Source organism: Epinephelus fuscoguttatus, linkage group LG23 (genome assembly GCF_011397635.1).
Source record: "Epinephelus fuscoguttatus linkage group LG23, E.fuscoguttatus.final_Chr_v1".
Classification (NCBI taxonomy): domain Eukaryota; kingdom Metazoa; phylum Chordata; class Actinopteri; order Perciformes; family Serranidae; genus Epinephelus; species Epinephelus fuscoguttatus.
The window spans coordinates 30,274,782-30,296,787 of record NC_064774.1 but is presented as its reverse complement, the minus strand read 5'-3'; the positions used below and the strand labels follow the sequence as shown (position 1 = coordinate 30,296,787).

Sequence of the window (22,006 nt, the reverse complement as noted above, 5' to 3'; positions counted from 1 at the left end):
TGTCATAATCAGCAGATGCAACTGTATAATAACCATCCAAATTATAGATGGTTTACAAATCAATTATCAACCATCAACAAATACTTAATAATATGGTGTGTAAAATCTTACGATGTGTGCAACAAAAAATTGTTCAGATACTGTAAGTTATAGCATTGCTCAAAATTGGTGAACATTAAAAATCATTATTTCATTGTTTGCTACAATAAAATAGTAACTATTTAGTAGCCTATTTAATTAAATATCAGTTTGCTGTTTATTAATGATTGATGACTGTAAAGTATTACCCCTTTATTTTTAAACCATGGTCAGAAATAAAACAAGGTTATCATTTAATTAATGTTATAAGATATTTCCCATATTTAAGTAAATTAAGTAGATTTGTGCACCCTATTAGTTTGGATTTTTACACAATTATAATATATTAATGTTCTGTTGTGGAATGAGTACTATAATCATATCTAATGAAGTCATTTTGCAGAGATGTCTTCTCAACGACCCCTATGGGTCCGCGGGCCTCAGCTTGAGAACCATGTGGCCTAGACACTAGTAAGTAATGTCTCTGGTCCTTTTTAGATTCTCGGCTTTAGGCTTCATATCGCGGTGAAGAGGAATGTCTGGAGCGCTCCCCTGTCATCAGACTGTCTGTCCAACCGGACACGGAGCACCATCTCTGCCCGGAGGACTGAGGAATCCTGGGAGGCTCCGTCTCTCTGCCGTTTCTTTCAGACACCAGATGTAAACTTAAACCTGCCGGTTCAGCTATGAAGACAGGGCAAAGCTGTGTGGAGACACCGGCGCCTCTCCGGGAGGTCAAAGATTTGCTCCAGAAACTGGCGCGCGGAGAAGAGGATGTCCCGGAGAAGCAAGACGAAAGCAAATACGTTGATTTGGGGTTAGCGGACGTGAACACAGGCGGAGAAAAATTGGGGAAAGACTGTCACTTTGGTGAAAAAACCCAAATGTCTGTCCTTATTGAGAGCAGTGGTGCCGGGGCTCTGCGCGCAACGGAACCAAACCATGAGCTGGCGATTAAAACCAATGCTGAAACTGAGAAGAACAAGGAGTCTGGAGTTGGGAAATGTGCAGAAGATGTCAAAGAGGGTCCCTCTGATCCATCATCGTTGTCAGATCTCCCTTGTCTTAACGCAAAATCAGAGGATTGCCTCCAAACAGGAGACAAAGGAGAGCGCGCCATGACGCAGGCCGAGGTGTCCAAAGAAGAAGACAACAACAAAAACACACCAAAAGATAAGGAATTACACGGTAGTGATAACTACCTGAGCGAGGAAAGTGAGTCGGATAATTGTGAGGATGATGATGATGATGTTAGTTTGGTGCTTTCCGACGACTGCCTCCCGTGCGTAACGGAGGACGAGTCCCATTACATTACCACGCACGAGATCCAGCTCTCAGAGCTCTCTGACCATGGGGAGGATTACGACCTCGGGGTGGGCTCCTCCACCAGCTGGGACATTGAGGATGACAACCAGGTGTACTCTTTTGTCGATTACGCTTCTTTTGACGGTGATGGAACGGTGGGGCAGAGGGGGGGCGGCCACGAGCCTTGCTCTCAGGGCGCAACAGCAGTCAGCACTCTGCTTGAAAGTGATCTGTGCGACGCGGCCAAGTTCACCAGCTCAGATGAGAGTGTGTCAAAGCCCCAGCAGCAGCAGTGCAGTGGCAACAGTGCGGGACAGATCCACCTGTCAATCAGAACCACTTCTCGAGCTATAAATGACCCTAGCAACATCCAAGAACAGGGAAATATCCTTTATCATGCCAGGCGCTCCGGAGACATGAGCCGTTATGTGTTTAGGGGTGTTGATGGAAAGGCAGAAACGTTGTGTGACAGGGCGAAGTGCTTCATAGCCGCGCCCGGACGCTTACACTTTGGCCGCAAATTGAGGGGAAAAGAGGTCACCGAGTATTCTAGCGGTGCGTCCAGCGCTGTCAGCGACCTGGACGACGCTGACAAGGAGGTGCGCAACCTGACAGCCAAAGCCTTCAAGAGCCTGGCTTATCCTTATTTTGATGCTATTAATTTCAGCACTTCCAGTGAGTCATCTGCATCAGAGCATGGGAAGGGGATAAACAGGTGGTCCACGTTTGTCGACCTGAAATATGGCAACATGAATATGTCACAGGGACTGGACCAAAGTGTCGTTTCCCATCAAAACTCAACGGCCTCATTTGAAATAGCCAAAAATATAGACAATAGAGGTTATAAGGGTATTGCACTGGCAAACATCAAACCGCCCACCAGCAAGATCTTCACTCTGAATGGCAACCCCCACAGCGCATCATCATCTACAAAGCAAATAGAACTGATGGGGAAATTCAGTCAGGGCCAGAGTGGAGTGATCCGACTCACAGAGACTCTGAATTTTCGTTGCAATGTCAAATCAGGAATGTCTGGGGGAGAAAGGCACACTAACTTTGCACAAAACGCTGCAGGATCACGTTCCACGTATGAGGTTACCAACAGTTTGCCAAGCAGCCTGAGCAGAGGGGCCAGCAAGCTGCCCTCCAAAACCATGGATGACACACAGAAGAAAGCCATATTCGCCTCGAGTCTGATCAAAAATGTGATTTCTAAGAAGATGCAGTTCGAGCAGGAGCGCAAGATGGAAAGAGGGGAGATAAGTGAGCCGCCTTCCTCGTGCGCTGTGCACCAGGACAGCGACAGGGAGAGAAGCAGCAGGCAGCTGCAGAGACAGAGCTCCAAGTTTTCCGAGAGCAGCTCTGACTACGTTATTATGTGCGTGGATGAATTAGGGGACATCGTGGACAGCGGCTCATGTGATAGCAAGAGCAACTCTCGAAGACATGACACGACCGCTCCCGCACCAGGAACTAATTTGGAACCAGCGATTGAAGCTGGAATCGATACTAAAAAAGGCGCATTGGAAGCGTCTAAAAGCACGCTGCTTCGCAGCCAAAATAGCGCATTCAGATGCTGGAAGGACGAGGAGCTAGAGTTTCAAAAGGATCATAAAAACGATAAAACTCGGGAGAAGTCGCTTTCAGCTAACGACAAAGAGGGTGACGGAGATCAGTACTCAGCGAGCAGCGGTAAACCGACTAAAATGTCACATTTGTTTGTGCCAAGTATCCAACTGCTGCCCAGTGACGGAGAAGTCGGACAGCAGCTGCAGAACAGGAATTATTCTCCAAATGGAGATGAAGGAGGGACACAACTGCGCTCTGACAACACGTTATACATCGCAGACTCCAGGAGCGTGGCCACATCTAAATCTCCGGAAATTAAAATTAACTTAAGGAGCGTCAGGGACAATAAAACTGAGCCTTTCGGCGTCTCCAAATTGCGCGCTCCTAATATAGGCTGTAACGCAGCCAGCCTCATCAGAACAGATGACTTCAAATGCCAAGCTCTGGCTGCAGCTCTGAAGGGTGAGTCGTCAGATAAAGTGCCGCATTTCATGGTCAGAGACATTCGAGATAATAAAGGAAAGCTGCAGACGCCCATACACCAAGTGAGAGACGTGCGTAAACTGGTTAAAAGTTCCTATCACTTTGTTTCTTTGGATAACAACGAAAATAAATCCAACTTTTTATCTGCTGACGGCCATTCAGAGCAAAAGAAGCAAATGTCCCATCGAAATCCTAATTCTGTGTCACCTATAGTGATCAAATGTCAGTCTGTGAATACAAACAGTAACGGAAAACATGCTGGGAATCTTACTGAGTTATCTAACCTGGAGCCGTTTGACACGGACAGATCGTCGCCAGAGGGCGCTAAAAGTGCTCCAGTGCAAAGAGCAGCAGGGAAAGCACCCATAGGTAACTCAAATAATACCTCAGATGGAGCCAGTGGATTGAGAATTGAAAGTGGAACGGCTCCAAAGTTACAGGAAAAAATATCAGATATCACAGATAAGAAAACTGAGTCAAAGATGACAAACCAGGGAGCTTTAGAAAAACTGCAGGCTGCTGTGAAAACCATGGAGCAACTGTATTCATTTGAAAGGAATGAATGGAAAAGGAAGAATGAGCCCCAGCTCCTGACAGACAGCCATGTGCTTTCACTGATAGCCAGTGAGGAGCATATGGGACCTGAGGAGGAAGGAGCAAGAGGGTCTAACATGGACAAGATGGTCAGAAGAGACTCCTACCCCAACAATGACAGGACGCCACCAGCGGCAGCAGCGTCCCCTAGCACTGACTGCCTGCTGAGGCGAGAGGATAAAGACCCCCCCGTGGTCCTACAGACTCCTGCCAGCCGTGATGACAAGCTTGTTACAAGGTCAATGCCAGCCACCAGCACCACAGGGAACAAAAACATGTTCAGCCTCAGCTCAAGCCTCAAGGCCTCCACATCAGCAAAGACGCCCCAGCCAAACACCATCACACAAACACCTTTTAGCCCCAAAAGCTTCGTGCCAAAGTCTCCAAAATTGCCTGTGTCCTTAAAAATCAGCCAGACAAAACTGAGTGGAAATGAAGGAGCTGAATTTAAGGAAGTAGAGAGGTCCACACAGGATCTCTTGAGCGCCTCGGCCGACAATGAGAACTACCTAACCATTCCGGTCAAGTCTCACGCCAGCAGCAACAAACAAACCTCATCTGCTGATAAAACATCCATGTACACATTTACCACCCAGACACAACCAACCACTCCTTCAGGACACTTGGCATCCAGCACCAGGGGCTTGGAAGACCACAACCAGACCCCTAAACGCTCCAGCATTGTGATGGACACACGCTCACCAGAGGTCCCATCTGCCACCATCTATCACTCTTTGCCACTGGGCATGACTGCCAGTCAGCCTCAGGTGTACTGCTTCTCACCAGCAATCACCCCTGCTCCCACCCTGGACCCCTTCCAGGCAACCCAGAGGAAGATGCTCCTGGATCCCACTACTGGAAACTACTATCTGGTGGACACTCCTGTGCAGCCAGCCACTAAGCGCCTCTTTGACCCTGAAACAGGCCAGTATGTGGACGTGCCCATGCCGCAACCTCCTATGACCCCAGTGCCCATGCCCATCTCACCTCTGGCTCTCAGTCCAGGAGCATATGGACACACCTACATGATCTACCCAGGCTTCATGCCGACACCTTCCGTGATTCCGGCCCGGACACTGGTGCAGTCGCAGATATCAATGCAGTCAGAGGCGGAGAGCAGAGAAAAAGCCTTGTCGCAGCAGACAGAGGGCATGTACATGGAGAGTCCCTTCTACATGGCCACTGGAAAATCTCCCCAGGCGGCCTCTGGGGCTCAACAGCAGGCTGCTGGCAACAGGCTACCGCAGGGCTTCTCCAGCGTCAAGCAGCCGGTCATCAGCATCACCTCCCAGCAGGGGCCCCGGATCATAGCTCCGCCCTCGTTTGATGGGACCACCATGAGTTTCGTGGTGGAGCACAGATGAAGGGCAGCTTTACTGGACAGGTGAGTAGTTATGACTGATGACCCTGTGTATGTACAGTGTCAGGCTTCAGTGAATGAGGATGATGTATTATGTCATGTGAGTATATACTGACTTTATGAGTTGTTAGGGTTAGTTTAAAAAAGTGATTTTGGCGCTGTACAAAACCCTTTTAAGTTCGTTAGAATCATAGATAAATTTTTCTTACAATATAATCAAATGAAACAATCTGAATTTCTATTACAGTACTAGTGACATTCTCCCACAAATATAAATAGGATGCATGAGTGACCAAATCTCTGCATGTGTTCTTAGAATTATCTGCTTTCGATATCCAAGATGGCGACAGAACTAGTGTAATAACCATTACAATAGTACTACTGTTTCTCCTAACTCTAGAAGATGGTATTGTAACTGGAGATTTAAAGATCACTCTTGACCTTGAAAACATGAATTGAAAAGGATCCTTAACTTAAGTAAAAGTAGCAATACCTCATTGTAAAAAAAAGTACTGCATTCAAAAGTCGAGATGTTTTACTTATAATACTTGTGTATTGTCCTCAGAAATGTTGTCGAAATACTTAATGTAAGTACAGGACCTGAGGAAATATACTAAGTTACTTCCACCACCACTAGTAATGCTGCTAGTTTTTATGCTTTCGATATCACAGTATAGAACTGGTCATGTACTTTAAAGCTCCCATATTGTGAAGAGTCAGATTTCCATGTCTTTTTAGAAATAAAGCAGGTATATGTGCTATATACTAAATACTGTGAAAGTATCAAAACTCTGTCCACAAAGAAATGCACACAGTTTGTATTAAGAAACTGCCTTAAAATGAGCCGTAAGGATTTCTGTGAATTTGTGATGTCACAAGTATACTATATAGATCGTTAGAAATATAACCATTGTAAAGAGGTCATTTTGTGTTTCATGTTGGAATGTTTTGCAGTGTATGTGAATGACATCAGCTGACTGGAAGCAAACATGGACCCAAGCTGTTGCTTAGCAATGTCATTTTAGTGACAGGGCCAAAAAGGTGAACATTTTGAACACTAAAGCATGTAAACATGCTCTAGTAGAAACCTAAAACACAAGTATGAAAACTCCCCCACTTGATTACTTACAGTAAGACAATTATTATTATTTTTTATATTACAAGTTTTCTGAAATTGAATGTTTAAATATGCAAACAAGGTATTATCTAATTAAATATTTGCTGATTTGTAGACATTTCCAGAACAAAAATCTGAATATTGGATAAAGTCAAATTCAATATTCTTTGTTGTCATATTAGAGTAAGAGTTTTTTAAAGAGGGAATTTTGGGTATCTGTTTATATTACTCCATAAAATCAGAAAATAGCCATAAATAAACATTTTGTGTGACATTTTTAGGAATTAAATGTAATATAGGCTTTATGATATATGAACAAACCCCTTTGTATAAACCTTCAGAATATAGATGGGAATAAAACTGGAAAGTCTGAACTATGTAAGTCTGACTGAAGTGGCTCAGAATATGAGAAAAGAAAAACTTTTGAAAGAAAAACATTTTGAGAAAACAGGCTTTAAAGATTTGTGTTGTAAAATTAATTTATACATTTACAGACAAAAACTAAGGCACTGCAGGTGAATAGGGTAAAACTTTTAACTAGCAGATATCACCATAAAACTTTCTCACGGTGACTTCTTATATTAAGAAAATTATTTTTCGTATAGTGAGTCATCTGAAATGTTGCGTTTAAATTTGTAATTGAGGCATTGAATATTGAAAATGCGCTATTTGCAGAAATTTCCAGAAGAGAAAGCTGAACTAAAATAAACACCTAAATGAATATTTTGGACATTTTCTTTCCACTAGTCTGAAAGAGGATATGTTATGAACCTGTGTTTTCACCTGTTGTGTCTCGCTTCAAAGCAAAAATAATTTGATACAAGGATTAGTAAGTGCTTTGTAAGTAAATAAAAAAGAAAGAAAGAGAAAATGACACTGATGCTCTTCAAAGGTTGAAAATAGAATTAGATCTCAAGAGTCTCAATGGTGTGCACACAGGGAGGATGATGAAGGGACTTTTTCTTTTGAAATCTTTATTTTATTGGGATATATTTGTGAAAATGAACTGTAATGAAATGTTTGAAAGAGATGCCTCTTTTCTTTGGAAGTCTAAGCACACAACAGGAAATTAATATTACTACTGCTACTGCTATTGATATAAACTCTTGTACTACTTCTGGGTTACCGTTAGTGACAGTTATTAAGCTGCTGCTACCCCCTTGACTTTTATCAGTTTGGTCAGATTTGTTACTACATGTACTTATTTACAAGATTAATTTGTATTTCTGTTTGTAATACTGTCGTTTAAGTTAATCAGAGTTTTACTGTGAAAGTAGTGGAGACCCACATGTTCCAAACTAAATGAATAAGACACTCTGAAATAAATGACAATATGTACATTTTTTCCCCTACATTTCAGGTTTACATTAAAAGAGTTTATTCCAAATCATTTCACTTAATTTCAGCAGTTTTTATTTTAAAATATATGGAGACATAAAGTGTTCAAAATTAACTAAATTTTATAAACAAATAAGATATTTTGAAATAAATAATTACATGAATAAATACAGAGAATATATATAATGTTATTTCACCATTAAACGAGTATATTTAAAAAAAAAAAAAAAGAAAGAAAAATATATATATATATATATATATATATATATATGGATAATAATATATGGGTGGCACGGTGGAATGGTGGTTGTTGCCTCACAGCAAGAGGGTTCCTGGTTCAGTCCCAGGAGGAAGCCCTTCTGTGCGGAGTTTCTGTGTGTTCTGCCTGTGTCAGCATGGGTTTTCTCTGGGTACTCCAGCTTCCTCCCACAGTCTAAAGACATCCAAGTTGGGGACTAGGTTAATTACTACATTATTACAGTTATTACTGTAGGTGTGAATGTGAGCATGAATGGTTGTCTGTCTCTATATGTCAGCCCTGCGATAGTCTGGCAACCTGTCCTCTTGCCCAGTGTCTGCTCCAGCCCCCCCGCGACCCTCAAGAGGATAAGTGGTTGCGAAAACAGATGGATGGATAATGAATCATATGAATCAAAGGTGTTGCGATATATTGCTATTGACAATACACATGATAACCACTATATTAACAAATCAAATACTGATGTCATGTTATTGATATAGGCTACATATGATAATTTTGTGTAAATAATTCAATGCCTGTCATCTTTTTACCTCCAGATATTCCATAGACATCACAATAATATCGTTATTATAAACTTCTTTGGCCTCAGTAAGCGTGAAAATCTAACATCTTTTTGGCCCTGATATTAATAAATACAGACAAAATAATAAATCAATCCAAAAATCTAAAACAGATCCAATGCAAAGTCAGCTCATTAACAGATGTTCAGATGTTCTGATTGAATAATAATAATAAAATACAATAAAAACAGACTTTGGAAAAAGTTATTTTTTTTAAACAAAATGTACTAAACCTTATTTATTTACTTTATTTATTTTTAATTCTAAATAGCACGTTAGGTCTCCAGACTAGTTGGGCCTCATTCTCTATTAACACCAAAGTTTTGCTGGGATTAACTGTATTGTATTATTTTACAACTTCATTGTGATATAGTTTTTTTTATATCTGTATTTCTTGTATGTTTCATACATTTATTTGGAACACTTTGTGTCTTCATACACGTCCTCATCTAACCTTAAAAAAGCCTATTAGCCCATAGTGTACTGGTGACTCACTCTCCATGTGGTGATTTAACATCTAATGTAAAGGCAACTTAGTCTATTTATGAATTTTCTAGTATCATGTTAATTGGATGAGGGCATTAAGCATGCAACCAGCTGTGCACTAGAATTCAACATGCATGCAAAAGGAAAAGACACCATGTGATTGTAAAGTTTGCAACTGAGCACCTCAGCAGACGCTGGCACTCACAGGCTGTGAATTCTGATATCAGAGCACAGATACAGAGAATTATATTGATATAAGATTCTTTATGGGCTAGGTGTTTGAATGTGTATGGTGGACATAGTGTGTGCAGGAGTGAAAGGTCAGGCGATGGTAGACGTTTGTTATGTGTATACACGGACTGCTTCAGCTGCTGCTGGACATCAAGAGGCTGCCTGGCAGGACAGAGTCGCAGCAGGGTCAGCTGGCTTTTTATAGGACCAGTCATTTAAAGACAGAGAGAGAGTGAGAAGCCAGGTTCACATGGCATCTGATCAGCAATTACATAAACACAACATGCAACATAGCAGCAGAACATTTGGAGTTCCCCTTCTCATCTGAGAATGAGACCCACATACTGAAGGGCTCAGTTGTGTTAATAAAGAAGACAGATAGCCTGTCATCTCATAGTCTAGAGGCTGGAGAAATGTGTCTCTGAGTGGAAGGTAGTTTATTTATTTATTTTATTAATTGCAAGACAAAGGAGAGAACATTGACAGACAGTACAGACAAGACAAAACAATGAATACAGGACAGAACGATTGACCATAGAAGAGCAATTTGTAATTCTGGTGTTGTGCTTTATGTGTATGTGTGTGTGTGAAAGAAAAAAAAGGAAAAAAAGGAAAAAAAAAGAAGAGAAGAAGAAGAAAAATAGTAAGGAAGGTAGTTTCAATCCTACACACTGGATCCAAAATTGTGTATGGGGAATGTCAATTAACATGTATCATGATCATGCAGTATTATCGTGGTGCCTTTGAGTGTGGCAATGAACTCCCATATTTTTCAGAAAGAGTGCAAATCAGCTAAAATTAGTGGGACCCCTTTCAGGCTTCAGCTTTTAGGGACCTACAGAAGTGTTTAAGGGTGCCAGGAGGTCCAAAACACAATAAGGACAAGCTTGATTTTGCTTTCATTTCATGCTCTTATAACAGATCAAAGGTCAAAGGTCAAAGAAAACTTTATTATCCCCGAGGGGCAATTTGTTGTGCAGCCAGCAATCTCACACATAAAAAAACAGACACATATAATGACGGCAGAAGTACAACAACAACAATCAAAGTTAAAGTGCCTTATTTAGGAGGCCAATGGCAGTCGGAACAAAAGAGTTCCTTAGCCTGTTGGTCCTGCAGGTAACTTGGCTGTACCTGCGGCCAGACGGAAGCAACCTGAACTCTCCGTGCAGAGGATGGCTGGGATCAGCCAGGACTGACTGGGCCCTCTTTAAGATCCCAGCCTGGTACAAGGACGTCAAGTCATTTAATGTTAGGCCGGCAATTTTGCTGCACACTTTAACTATGTTATGAAGCTTTGTTTATAAGGGTGATTGACCCATACCAGCTGATAAATGAAAATGTTAAAACAGATTCTAAAAAACAAGAATAAAACATTTTCATAAAAGTGTTGTCCACATTAAAAGCACGAAGTTTCCGATAAAACAATCAACAATCATCTCCTTGGTTTTGGATACGTTAATGTTTAAAAAGGATGACCTGCACCAATTGGAGAATTCTGCCACTACAGGGCCATGATCAGGATCGTCACTATTTAGCAGACTAATTATCACCGAATCATCAGCAAATTTTAAAATGTGCTGCCTCGAATACTGGCTTCGGCACTCATTAGTGTACAACACAAATAAAAGAGGTGAGAGAACGCAGCCTTGGGGGGACCCGGTAGAAGAGATAAGAACATCAGATAAAACACTGTTCATCCTGACATGTTGCGGCCTTTCAGTTAAGAAGTCCACCAGCCAACATATTAGTCCAAGATCAATATTGTGGATGTTCATTAACTTTTCTGCTAAAATGTGAGGTTGTATGCAATTAAAAGCTGAGGAGAAGTCGATAAAAACAAGACGTGCAAACGTCTTAGCACCCTCAAGATGAGATAAAATCATGTTGAGGAGGGTGCTAGTTGTGTCAACAACACCTCTACCGGACCTATAAGAGAACTGCAGCGGGTCCAAGTTTTCCTGCACTGAACTTAGAAGCTCATCCTTCACAATCTTCTCAAATGTTTTCATAATGACAGATGTCAGTGCCACAGGTCTGTAGTCACTTAGTGATTTAGGAGAGTTATTCTTTGGTACAGGCACAACAGCGGAGTCTTTCCAAATGCGAGGAACTTTGTGGAGTTGAAGTGACAAGTTAAAAATAGAACAAAAAATATCTGCCAGCTGTTTGGCACAGTTTTTTAGTAAGCGACCTCCTATACCATCTGGGCCAGGACATTTCCTTTCCTTAATCCCCTGGAAAAGTTTGTGAACCCTCCCGCTGTCAAGGTGGATATCAATCTCCTCGGGCACAACAGTTTTAAAAACTGACAGTTCCTCACTAAAATCATAAGTATTAAAAGATTGTAAAAAGCGTTCAGTTCATTAGAAAAGTCAAAGTCAGATATTCCATTTAGGTTGATGAGGCCCTTCTTGGACTGCATCCCCGTCATGGATTTCATTCCCTCCCAAGCAGAGCGTGAATTTCCCGTACTGAGCAGCTTTTCCACCTTATTTTTGTAGTTGTATTTAGCAACCTTGAGTTCCTTTTTGACTTGTTTCTGGAGTTCCCTGTATCGCGTGTCATTACCCTGGTTAAAACTGATATTGCGCTGGTTAATTAAGTCTTTGACGGCCTCTTTGATCATGCTCCTGTAGACAGATTCAGACATTATATGCAGGTTTGAAAATACAGTTTGTCTGCAAGAATGCAAAATGTTGAAACCAAAGACAGACATGAGAGAACATATGGCTACTTTTTGGGGATACCTTAGATGGCAGACTGACATGCAAGGGGAAATTAATTGCTGTACAGCTTTTTCTCCCAAATAACTAAAATATATGAAAATTCATCAATGTCAAAACCAAGTGGGCAGAGATTAGTCTGCAAGGGTAAAATCTGAGCGCAGATGGAACACTTCAAGTGTATTGGTTCAGTTGCGGGGTGGATAAATTGATCAGTGGATCCAATGAGAGCTGATCAGATCTGATTGATGGATAAGAGGAGTGGCTGCTGGGGAGGTGAGTGAATTGCAAAGTCAGTGCAATGACTGGTTAAGTTTCACTTTAACTGTGCCTGGCATTCTGCTGCTCCATCATTGCCCAAATGTACTGTCTGTACTCCAAGAGTGTTTTACAGTGGATAACCCAACAGTGCATACATATTTTAATTGTGCTCGTAATAAACAGTCCAGCTCCAAATATAAAATAATCAATACGTGGCGACAGATGTTGTGATCATGGTGGGCTGCCACTAATAAATGAACATGTAGGAAACCCTGAAGCACAAGAAACATTATTAGCCATACTTGCTGAATGGCTGGATGGCAGTTTAGGCTGCTGGGCCATTTTGGTCCAGACTGATGTACCTTTACAAAATTCAAATGGATTGCCATAAAATTTTGTAAAAAGAAAACAAAACAAACAAAAAAACCCAAAAAACATTAAAAAATGGTTTGGAAGATTGGATGGATTGCCATGAAATTTTGTACCATGGTCCTCAAAGGATGTTTGGAGGATATTAATTTCACAATCTAACAATTTCTTTTATCACCACATATTTGCATAACTAATAAAATTCCCATCGCTCTCAGCTATACTTTGTTTTAGGGCAGTTATCAACTGTTAGCATGCTGACATGCTAAACTAAAATGGTGACCATGATAAAACAATATACCTGTGAAACACCAGCATGTTAGCATTGTGAATATGTTAGCATGCTAATGTAAGCATTCAAGCATTACTGTGCCAAATAATTACAAAGTTTATTGCAGGTTTTCATATCCCATCTCAGCTTTTACCAGTTATCAAGTTTTATTTCAAGATATCTCTTTTAGTTTTACATATAATGCCATTTCCATTTCGCTGTTTTGTTCTATAATACCACACTGTATCACAAAGTCTTCATCTGTCCATCAAGACTAACATGGCCAGTTGTGTGATTGGCAGCTGTTGAGAGCATTTTAGTTTGATTTTCAGCATACTTGAGGCTTGGTTTCTGAAATCTGACAAATGGATGAAATAATTAGGCCCACTGTGATGAGTATTGTTCAATCCGAGAGTATAAATTACCACACAGTAATTCAGTTTGATATGCTTTTAAACTGGATTTGCCAGTTTATCAACATTGAACCTGTAGCAACACGCCCATACTGACATGTTCCTGTTTTGCTTTAGTGCTACAGTCAGTCTGAGAGAACCCTCGGTGAGTTCCTGGCGATGGATGACATTGATTTCTAATGTAGATATGAATCATGGGCCACCGATTATTAAAAAAAAAAAGGCATACAGTATAAACATATAAGACAGATGGGCAGCAGGTTTGGGGAGGTGAGGGAGCCCTGTCAGTATATCACTCTGCAGAACCAAGTGAGAGAGGAATGCTGTCGCTTCCTGTTTGAACATTCCACCTGTTGTGTTTTCAGCTTCACTCAGACTGAATGGCCTCATGACTAGAGAATGATTTTTCTTGTCAAGTTTTTCGCTGTATTTTAAATATAAAAAATTATAATGAAAATGAAAATATGAAATGTTGGATTTAGTTTGTCCTACACCATGCACGAAAAAATAAATAGGCCTACTGCACAATTTAAATTTAATTTTAAACCTCTTTTAGCTTTGCATTTCCATATAAGTCACATTGGTTACAAAAGAAATATCAAACATGTGCTGCTGAATATGAGCTATATAAAATCTATCATAACAGCAGTCTACAATACCTTGCAATGCTTTAGAATGCAACACACCCTGGGTGGCAATACCACCCGCTCTCTGACTATTAAAATATAAACCAGGAAACACAGTTTGTTCACTGATGACGGAGATGCACACTTAGAGACAGCCAACAGGATACAAAAGAGCTTCCACTGAGTGATAGGAAATACGGATCAAGAGAGTCACTGAGAATACTGGAGTACAACTACTACTGTACCGCTACACTTCCACTAGTTGCTGAAGAGTGACGACTTTTGAGAGACTACGTTTGAAGTTTCTGTCTGCTGTATTTTCAGCCTCACTCAGGAATGGCTGCTCGGGTAAGCCAAGCAGAGATGGATTTTTCTTGTCCCATCTGTACAGACATCTTCCAAAATCCCATTGTGCTGTCATGTAGCCACAGTTTCTGCAAAGCCTGTCTGCAGAAGTGGTGGTCAGAGAAACTGATTCACGAGTGTCCACTTTGTAAAAGACGATCTTCAAAGAGTGATCCACCGTGTAACTTGGCTTTAAAGAACCTGTGTGAGGCTTTCTTACAGAGGCTTTCCCTAGAGGAGAACGCTTCGAGGTCTGAGGCTCTCTGCAGCATGCATTCAGAGAGACTACAGCTCTTCTGTCTGGACCATATGCAGCCAGTGTGTATTGTCTGTCGAGACTCAATAACACACATCAGCCACAGCTTCAGACCCATCAGTGAAGCTGCACAGGATTGCAAGGAATCGCTAAAGAGCTCCCTGAATCCCTTGAAGGACATGCTGGAATGCTTGAATCAAGTTAAAGCTGACTGGGATCATACAGCAGAACACATCATGAACCAGGCCAAACACATGGAGAAGTGGATTATGGAGCAGTTTAAGAAGCTTCACCAGTTTCTACAAAAAGAAGAGGAGGCCAGAATCACTGCACTGAGGGAGGAAGAGGAGCAGAAGAGTCAAAATATGAGGAGGAAGATAGAGGCTCTGAGCCGAGAGATAGCAGCTCTTTCAGACAGGATCAGGGCCACAGAGGAGGAGCTAAGAGCTGATGACATCTCATTCCTGCACAACTACAAGGCTGCAGTGAAAAGAGTCAAGCAGTGCCCCCTGCTGGAGGATTTACAGCTGGGCCCAGGAGCTCTGATAGATGTGGCCAAACACCTGGGCAACCTGTCTTTTTACATCTGGACCAAGATGAAGGCGATGGTCTCCTACACTCCTGTGATTCTGGACCCAAACACTGCTAATCCAGAACTCCTCCTGTCTGAAGATCTGCAGAGTGTGAAATACAAAAAGATTTATGTAGAGAGACCATTTCCGAGAAATCCAGAAAGATTTGAAGACCATGCCACAGTCCTTGGCTCCAAGGGCTTTAACTCAGGGACTCACACCTGGAATGTTGAAGTTAGAAATAATACAAACTGGGCTGTGGGTGTGACAGCTGAGTCTGTCCCAAGGAAAGGAGAGATTCTAACGGGATACTGGGAAATATGGTTCTGTGATGGTAAATACAGAGCATATTCTCCACCAGTTACAAATAAGGTTCTCTCTGTGCAAAGGCCACTCCAGAGCATTAGAGTTTTTCTGGACTGGAGAAAGGGAAAGCTGTCATTTTCTGATCCAGACACTAACACACACATTTACACTTTTAAACACACTTTCACTGGCAAGCTTTTTCCATTCATTAATACTCTAGATATAGTCCCACTGAGGATACCACCAGTGGACATCACAACACAGTTAGAGATGTAGATTATGGTTATTAGGCTGATGATGATGATGACGATGATGATGATGATGGTACCTTATTACATTGTATCATTTTAATATGCTTTTTACTGTTTGTATTATTGAACTGTAATAACTTTGGTGATCCTCTGACGTTTCGCTTAGTGCCATCATCTGGTCAAAATTTAGATTTGTTTGTTTGGTTTATGACCCATACCTACATAATTATTGGCATCAGTCTTAGCTGTACTTTGGTGTTCGTAATAATTAGTAACTGTTCGCATGCTAACACCATAAACTAAGATTTTGAACATTATAAATATTATGTCTGCTTAATATCGTCATGCTAGCATTGTAATTGTGAGCATGTTGGCACGCTGACTTTAGCATTTAGCTCAAAGCATTGTTGTGCCCAGGTACAGCTTCACAGAGCCCCTTTTGTTTGTGTAAAGAATTTAATTTTAATCAAAAACTGCGTTCCGATTTTCATCATTAGAAGCTGTGGCTTCCTCAGTAAGTCGGTTAAGTGCAGCAAACTTTCATTTTCAGAAAGGTTGAAATGAGAGTAGTAAAACACTGCCTGTTTTCCATCTCATTATGACTCTGCTGTTTACGGGATGGAAGCATTTAAAAGAGCATATGTGCTTACAGTGACTTTGAAATAGTATAAATGCATATAACATCTTTCGAATAATATGAACTTTGCTTATGTTGAGTCTTGTTATGTATCCAAATGCTGTTATACGTTGACAGGAATTTGGTCAAATATGTATCAGTTAAGGTTTTATGACATATCCTGTGTTTATTTGAGCTTGTTAGCCATATGCTATCTCGTCTTCTGTGGGATTTCCTATTGTGCTGATGTGTTGTTTTACAGTACATCAGGTGCTGATCAGTTTCTAGTCACCCACTGGTAGCCTATTTGCCATTAGAATACAGCTAATTAAGCTGTAGTCAATCAAAGACATTTTGCTGAGAAGGCAGTTTTCATTCTTATTTTTATTTTGTTGACAGATTGTTTTGTGCCCTTGTAGTTACATGATCTTGCAATAATTTTGAAATGACAAACCTTAAACATAGTACACACCAAAAAATGTAAGGAGTCTCTGTAAGTATGTATGTCTTTTGATTTTCTTGAAAATTCTGTTCATCTGATAAACTTCACAGTTAGTTGTTTTCCATCTCATTATTATTCTGTTCTTTACAGGACAACAATGTTATCTAAATACATGCTTTACTCTAGGAACTAGTTACACTAACTTTACTCAAGTTTAACTGAAGTTAGCCTGGCTCCAGACTACGGTTTTGGGTGGTTTGCATCTCTGCAACAAAGTTGTCAAGCAATTTTTGGAAATTGTCAAATAAAAGTTTTTTGTTTTTTTTTTCTGACAGATTTCCAGCCTGGTTTCCATGTGTGTTTCCTCAAAGTAACATATGACATCTTATTGCAATCCGTGTGTCTTGGATGAAGAAGCTTCTGCTTTTTTTTGCATTATTTACCCTTAAAACAGTTTTATAATTATCCAGGTTAATCAGGCATTGTGATGTTAAAAAAAATAGTTGTTGTTAATTAGTATTGAGTAGAAACAGAATACTTTACAACTGCTATCATTAAAAGTGTACAAACTATAGAGTTGGAAAAACAGTAAAATGTATTCATGTTAACAGTGGTGGAATGTGAATGAGTACATTTACCCAAACACTGTACTTCAGTACAATTTTAAGATACTTGTACCTGAGTATTTTATGCTGCGTGCACATGGCGAGAAAGGGAGAGAGGTAGCTGCTGTGTTGCTTTCAGAGGAGCTGCTAACTGACTTATTCTGAGCAGCTGGAAAAGGTCTGCATAGTCCAGGTTAAAGTCTTTCTTGAAGTCTTTTCTCTCTGTTTAATGACACTGAGCCCAAAGAAGGAGGGGTTTAAAGAAATGATTCAGCCAGCCCAGTGTCAGTTAAGAAAATAAACCAATAGCCAGATCTACATTAAAAAAGAAAAAAAAAAAGACAATTGTGTCAGCCCAATGGCCACATTGGCCCACTGGAAAAATGTGCCAGATGGCTAGTCCAACCCTGCCTAATATAATACTTGAATAGTTTTCTTAGATGTATCTAATCACCAGTTTTTTGTTCCCATCACTGACAAAGTGTATAGCTGTGTACCTCCAACCTGCGGAGTTCCTCAGGGGTAATTTTTGGGACCCGTTTTACTTTCCCTTTACATGCTCATGCACATTACTTGTCAGTTGGGCTATGTCTCTTATCATTGCTATGCTGATGATGTCCGGCTTGGTGTATTTTTAAATGTGTGGAACTTTCAAATCTCTCCAGTTCTAAAACTGTCTCTTAGATTATTGCCTGGATGTCTAATAGTTTCCTGCAGTTAAAACAAAACTGAAGTTGTTTGATATTTGCCCCAAATAAAACCTACCCTCCTTCTTATCTACCTGACAGCTCAAATCAATATCATCCAATGTTTTTCTCGTCATGTCTTGGCTATTGTAATACAGTGTGTTGGGGTTTAAGTCAAGAGTCTGTAATACATCTACAATAAGTTAAAAATTCTTATGCAAGATTACCAACTAAAACTATACAGTATTCCCATTAAAAAATAAAAATAAAAATAAAAATTGTATATATATACATGTATAAAACAACTCATAAACATTGTTATAATTCAGTTAAAAAAAACAACAACTATTGAGTTGCTGCACAAATTGCAAAGGTCTCTGCTTAAAGCAACCTATAGTTTACCAGAGTGGGTCAGATTCTTGATACAAACAATGAAGTGAAAACAAAATATCACTTCAGTCAGATTATCAGGCTTAGTTTAAAGAAATGGGAAATGTGCGCTCAAACCGTGTTCTATAATTACAAATTGGACTCAGAGCAATCTGAAATCTAAGATTGCAGATTGAGTGATGATTTTTTTCCCATTCATTTTGTCATTAATAAATTTCCATATTGTTCTAATCTGATTTAGTTATCTAGAGTCTTGGACAGGAGTCAGAGGTCTCTACAGTGTATACGTTGTACGGATACATCATGTGATGTGTCATGTCATCCTTTATACAGTCATATAATGAGGAACCCATCTTATTTGTTTCCTTAGAACATAAGGTTTCTTGGGGTGAAAGTAGCTCAGTCTGTGGGGACTTGGCTTGGAAGCTGGAGGGTTGCTGGTTCAAGAGCTGCCACTTTGCCTATTGGTCACTGCAGATATGCCCTTGAGCAAGGCATCAAACCTTTAAACTGCTTCATGGGCACTGTACCTTAGTTACCCCCCCCTTGTTTAGTGCATGGGTGTGGTATGTGTATAAAAGAGGGATACTCGAAAAAGGTACATTTCAACTGCCAATTGCCTGACTGTGTGGATTGACTAAAAAATAAAATGAAATGAAATTAAAATAAATAAAAACAAAAATCTTAGTGGGATAATGTGACTCTCCCATCCTGTTGTTAACAAAAGAAATATTTCACATGTGGACACTTTGGTGAATGAGTGTGTTTGGATTTCAGCTGTTCATGTGTTTGTAAGAACTTATTGTCTGATTTGTTTTCTTGGTTCCCCACAGGGCTGAGCTGTGAGGGGATGCTGGACTGTTCTGGGCTTCGATATCTTCATTTTGCTATTTGTTTATTGTATTGGCTGGAGGTGATGGATCTGGTTCCTTGTCTAAAAGGGCTCCTTTACATCCTGTGTCACCTTTTTAAAAAAATACAAGATATGTATAAAGTATGTAATTTTTGTTTTATAATGCCACATTGTAGAAAATTGAAAGACTCTAGCACTGACTTTGCTAACACAGTAATTGCAACTCATTCTGAGATTGTCAGATACAGAGGCTTTGTCCTGCCCCTTGGCGTGTCATAGCAGCGCACAGGGCACACTTTACTGTCTCTATATGATGCACAGCTGAAACATATTGTTACACATGGTTAATGAGTGAAACAGTTGTGGTTAGGTGTGGGCAACAAAAGTACTTGGTTAGGTTTAGAAAGAAAGATCATATTTTGGGTTTAAAGAAGTATGTTGGTCATGTTACTTAAGAAGATGTAGGTATGTAGGTGATGTAATGTTACATTAAAACAACCTTGATTTTTGGTTTCAGTTTTGGTTTGTAGTTTCCTGGGTGATATGTTTTTCTTTGACCCATCCACCACTTGTCCCTCCCACACATACGCTCATTAAACCACATCAGCTGCTGATGACTGGGTTTACCTTGGAGTTTCTTGAAAGCTGCATCTGATAAAAATGCTAAAGGGTACCTTTGGCATTGATATCACATGCTGAGGGGCGTGACAAACATTGGCATTTGATAACTTGGGAATGAGAACAGACTGGTAATCAATCACCCCCTAATCTATCAGGGTTAAACTCTGAAAATTGTCAGATTATGTTGTTTTTTGTGATTTTTGTTATCTATGTCATTTTACAACATATTGCATAATCATTTTTTTGATGACGATAGTTGCCAATTAACATTTTTACCATCTCTTGTGTGTTTGATTTTACGCATTGTCACTGTTATGGCTTCAAAATGCATGATCAGTACTCACCAACATGTGTTTTTATTCACATGGATCTGTATCTGTTGATGTAATGTGTCTGTTGAACATATGGTAGATGTCCTGGAGATCTCCCATCATGCACTTTTCCTGCATATATATAGCAGAATATTCAATGAAGGTTTTAATCATGGTGTATCACTTCATCTAAAGACCACATGGGGACAGTCTTTGCTAGGTCAAGAGTTGATTAATTATTCCCTGATCACACAACAATAAAAATGGCCAGCCTTCTCACTAGAATGGAAAGGTTTTAGTTTTCAAAGCAGCTCTGAAAAGACAGGCAGTGCAGCTAAAGGATGCTGTCTGTAGCAGGCAGGATAGAGAGGGACCCCAAGGATAACTCTACTGTGTAACCTGCACACTGATGTCATTTTTAGCCCAGTTTGACACGTATTTCATTATGTATCTAGTTGTTATTTTTGACACAGATTATTGTTTTGTACTTGAAATAGTTCAGACTTAGGAACTGCTGGGCAGTCCATCCTTTCATTTTCAATCAATTGTTTGTTACTTTAATGTCTTTATGAGGACACTAGAAAATCTAGTCCAACCCTACAAGTATTCTTTTACAATAATTACAGTATTGATGTTGTTATAAATGAATGCCACCCGTTTGTAAACAGATTGTAGTGAATTTTTTAGATGTGTCATCAAGAAGTGTTGTAAGCTATTGTATTCAAATGAATAAGCCACGTGGATTTTAAAGGTTGTTTGAATTATTAAGTTTGCTGTCTCCTGAGCTGCTAAGATGTTTTAGAAAATGCTATGCCATGGTCACTGTTTGGGTTTTAAATGTTGCTCCATTACTGGCTTAGCTGCAGTCGCCTTATTATCATTGTTAGGAATATGTACAATATATTTGGAAAAAGTCTAAATTAAAGGGTCAATTCATCCATATTACAAAACATTGTGATTTCAGCCTAGTCGCCAGAAGGAAATGTTACATGAATACGTTACATTAGCTTGTTTCCTACATATCATTTCAATTTCTAAATACACGCAGTGTATGAGCTGACTTTGCTGACTTTGTCATCAGGAGGTGGAAGGGGTGGTTGAACGGACGGTGGATGGTGTGACACCTAGGCTAGACCAACATGTTCTCATCCCAAGTCGTCACATATTGACGCCTTGTTAGTGGCCTTTCAGATCTACATATTCAACGCATATCCTGTGTTTGCTATTGACAATCCAGGATGCTGCAACCAACGCTAGAACATCAATGCCTAAACCTGAACAAGCACATAGTTAGGTTTAGGCTACAAAAGCATGTGGTTAGGGTTAGAAAAAAACCCATCATGGTTTGGCTCAACAGTCATATGGGAAGTGAACACCGGGTCCCAGGTGAAAGTCCAGGGTTTGTTGGTGGTCCCATCCACCACCACTCCTGCCCATCCTGTAGGGCTTGCCAGCACCCTATAATAAGTCATAACTGGCAGTGTTTCAACCGGACACTGTCCAGTGGCATATCATATCGCTGCTTAATTAGGCATTGCTGTGTTTTCAGTGGCTTTTAAGGCATGAAAATTGGTTGTTTTCCATCGGGACATTTCTGTTTTTCCAGGTGGGATTGTGCCCCTGAAATCAGGTATTTCACGTCAAAACATGATCTTTTCCTCACCATAAACAAGTGGTTTGTGTGCCTAACTCTAACCATACAT

The 22,006-nt window shown here is 40.2% G+C and overlaps 2 protein-coding genes across 2 annotated transcripts; both read left to right on the top strand.

Moving 5' to 3' along the window:
• Positions 1–468: 468 nt before the first annotated feature.
• On the top strand, positions 469–20,260 carry lg23h4orf54 (linkage group 23 C4orf54 homolog). The gene is made up of 2 exons (XM_049568015.1): positions 469–5,413; positions 19,352–20,260. Exon 1 carries the CDS (start codon positions 765–767, stop codon positions 5,391–5,393), a length of 4,629 nt encoding a protein of 1,542 aa, XP_049423972.1. The 5' UTR covers positions 469–764; the 3' UTR covers positions 5,394–5,413; positions 19,352–20,260.
• LOC125883604 (nuclear factor 7, brain-like) lies at positions 14,386–15,830 on the top strand. Its single transcript, XM_049568027.1, has one exon. The coding sequence runs from the start codon at positions 14,386–14,388 to the stop codon at positions 15,802–15,804; it is 1,419 nt and encodes a 472-aa protein (XP_049423984.1). The 3' UTR covers positions 15,805–15,830.
• Positions 20,261–22,006: the final 1,746 nt, after the last annotated feature.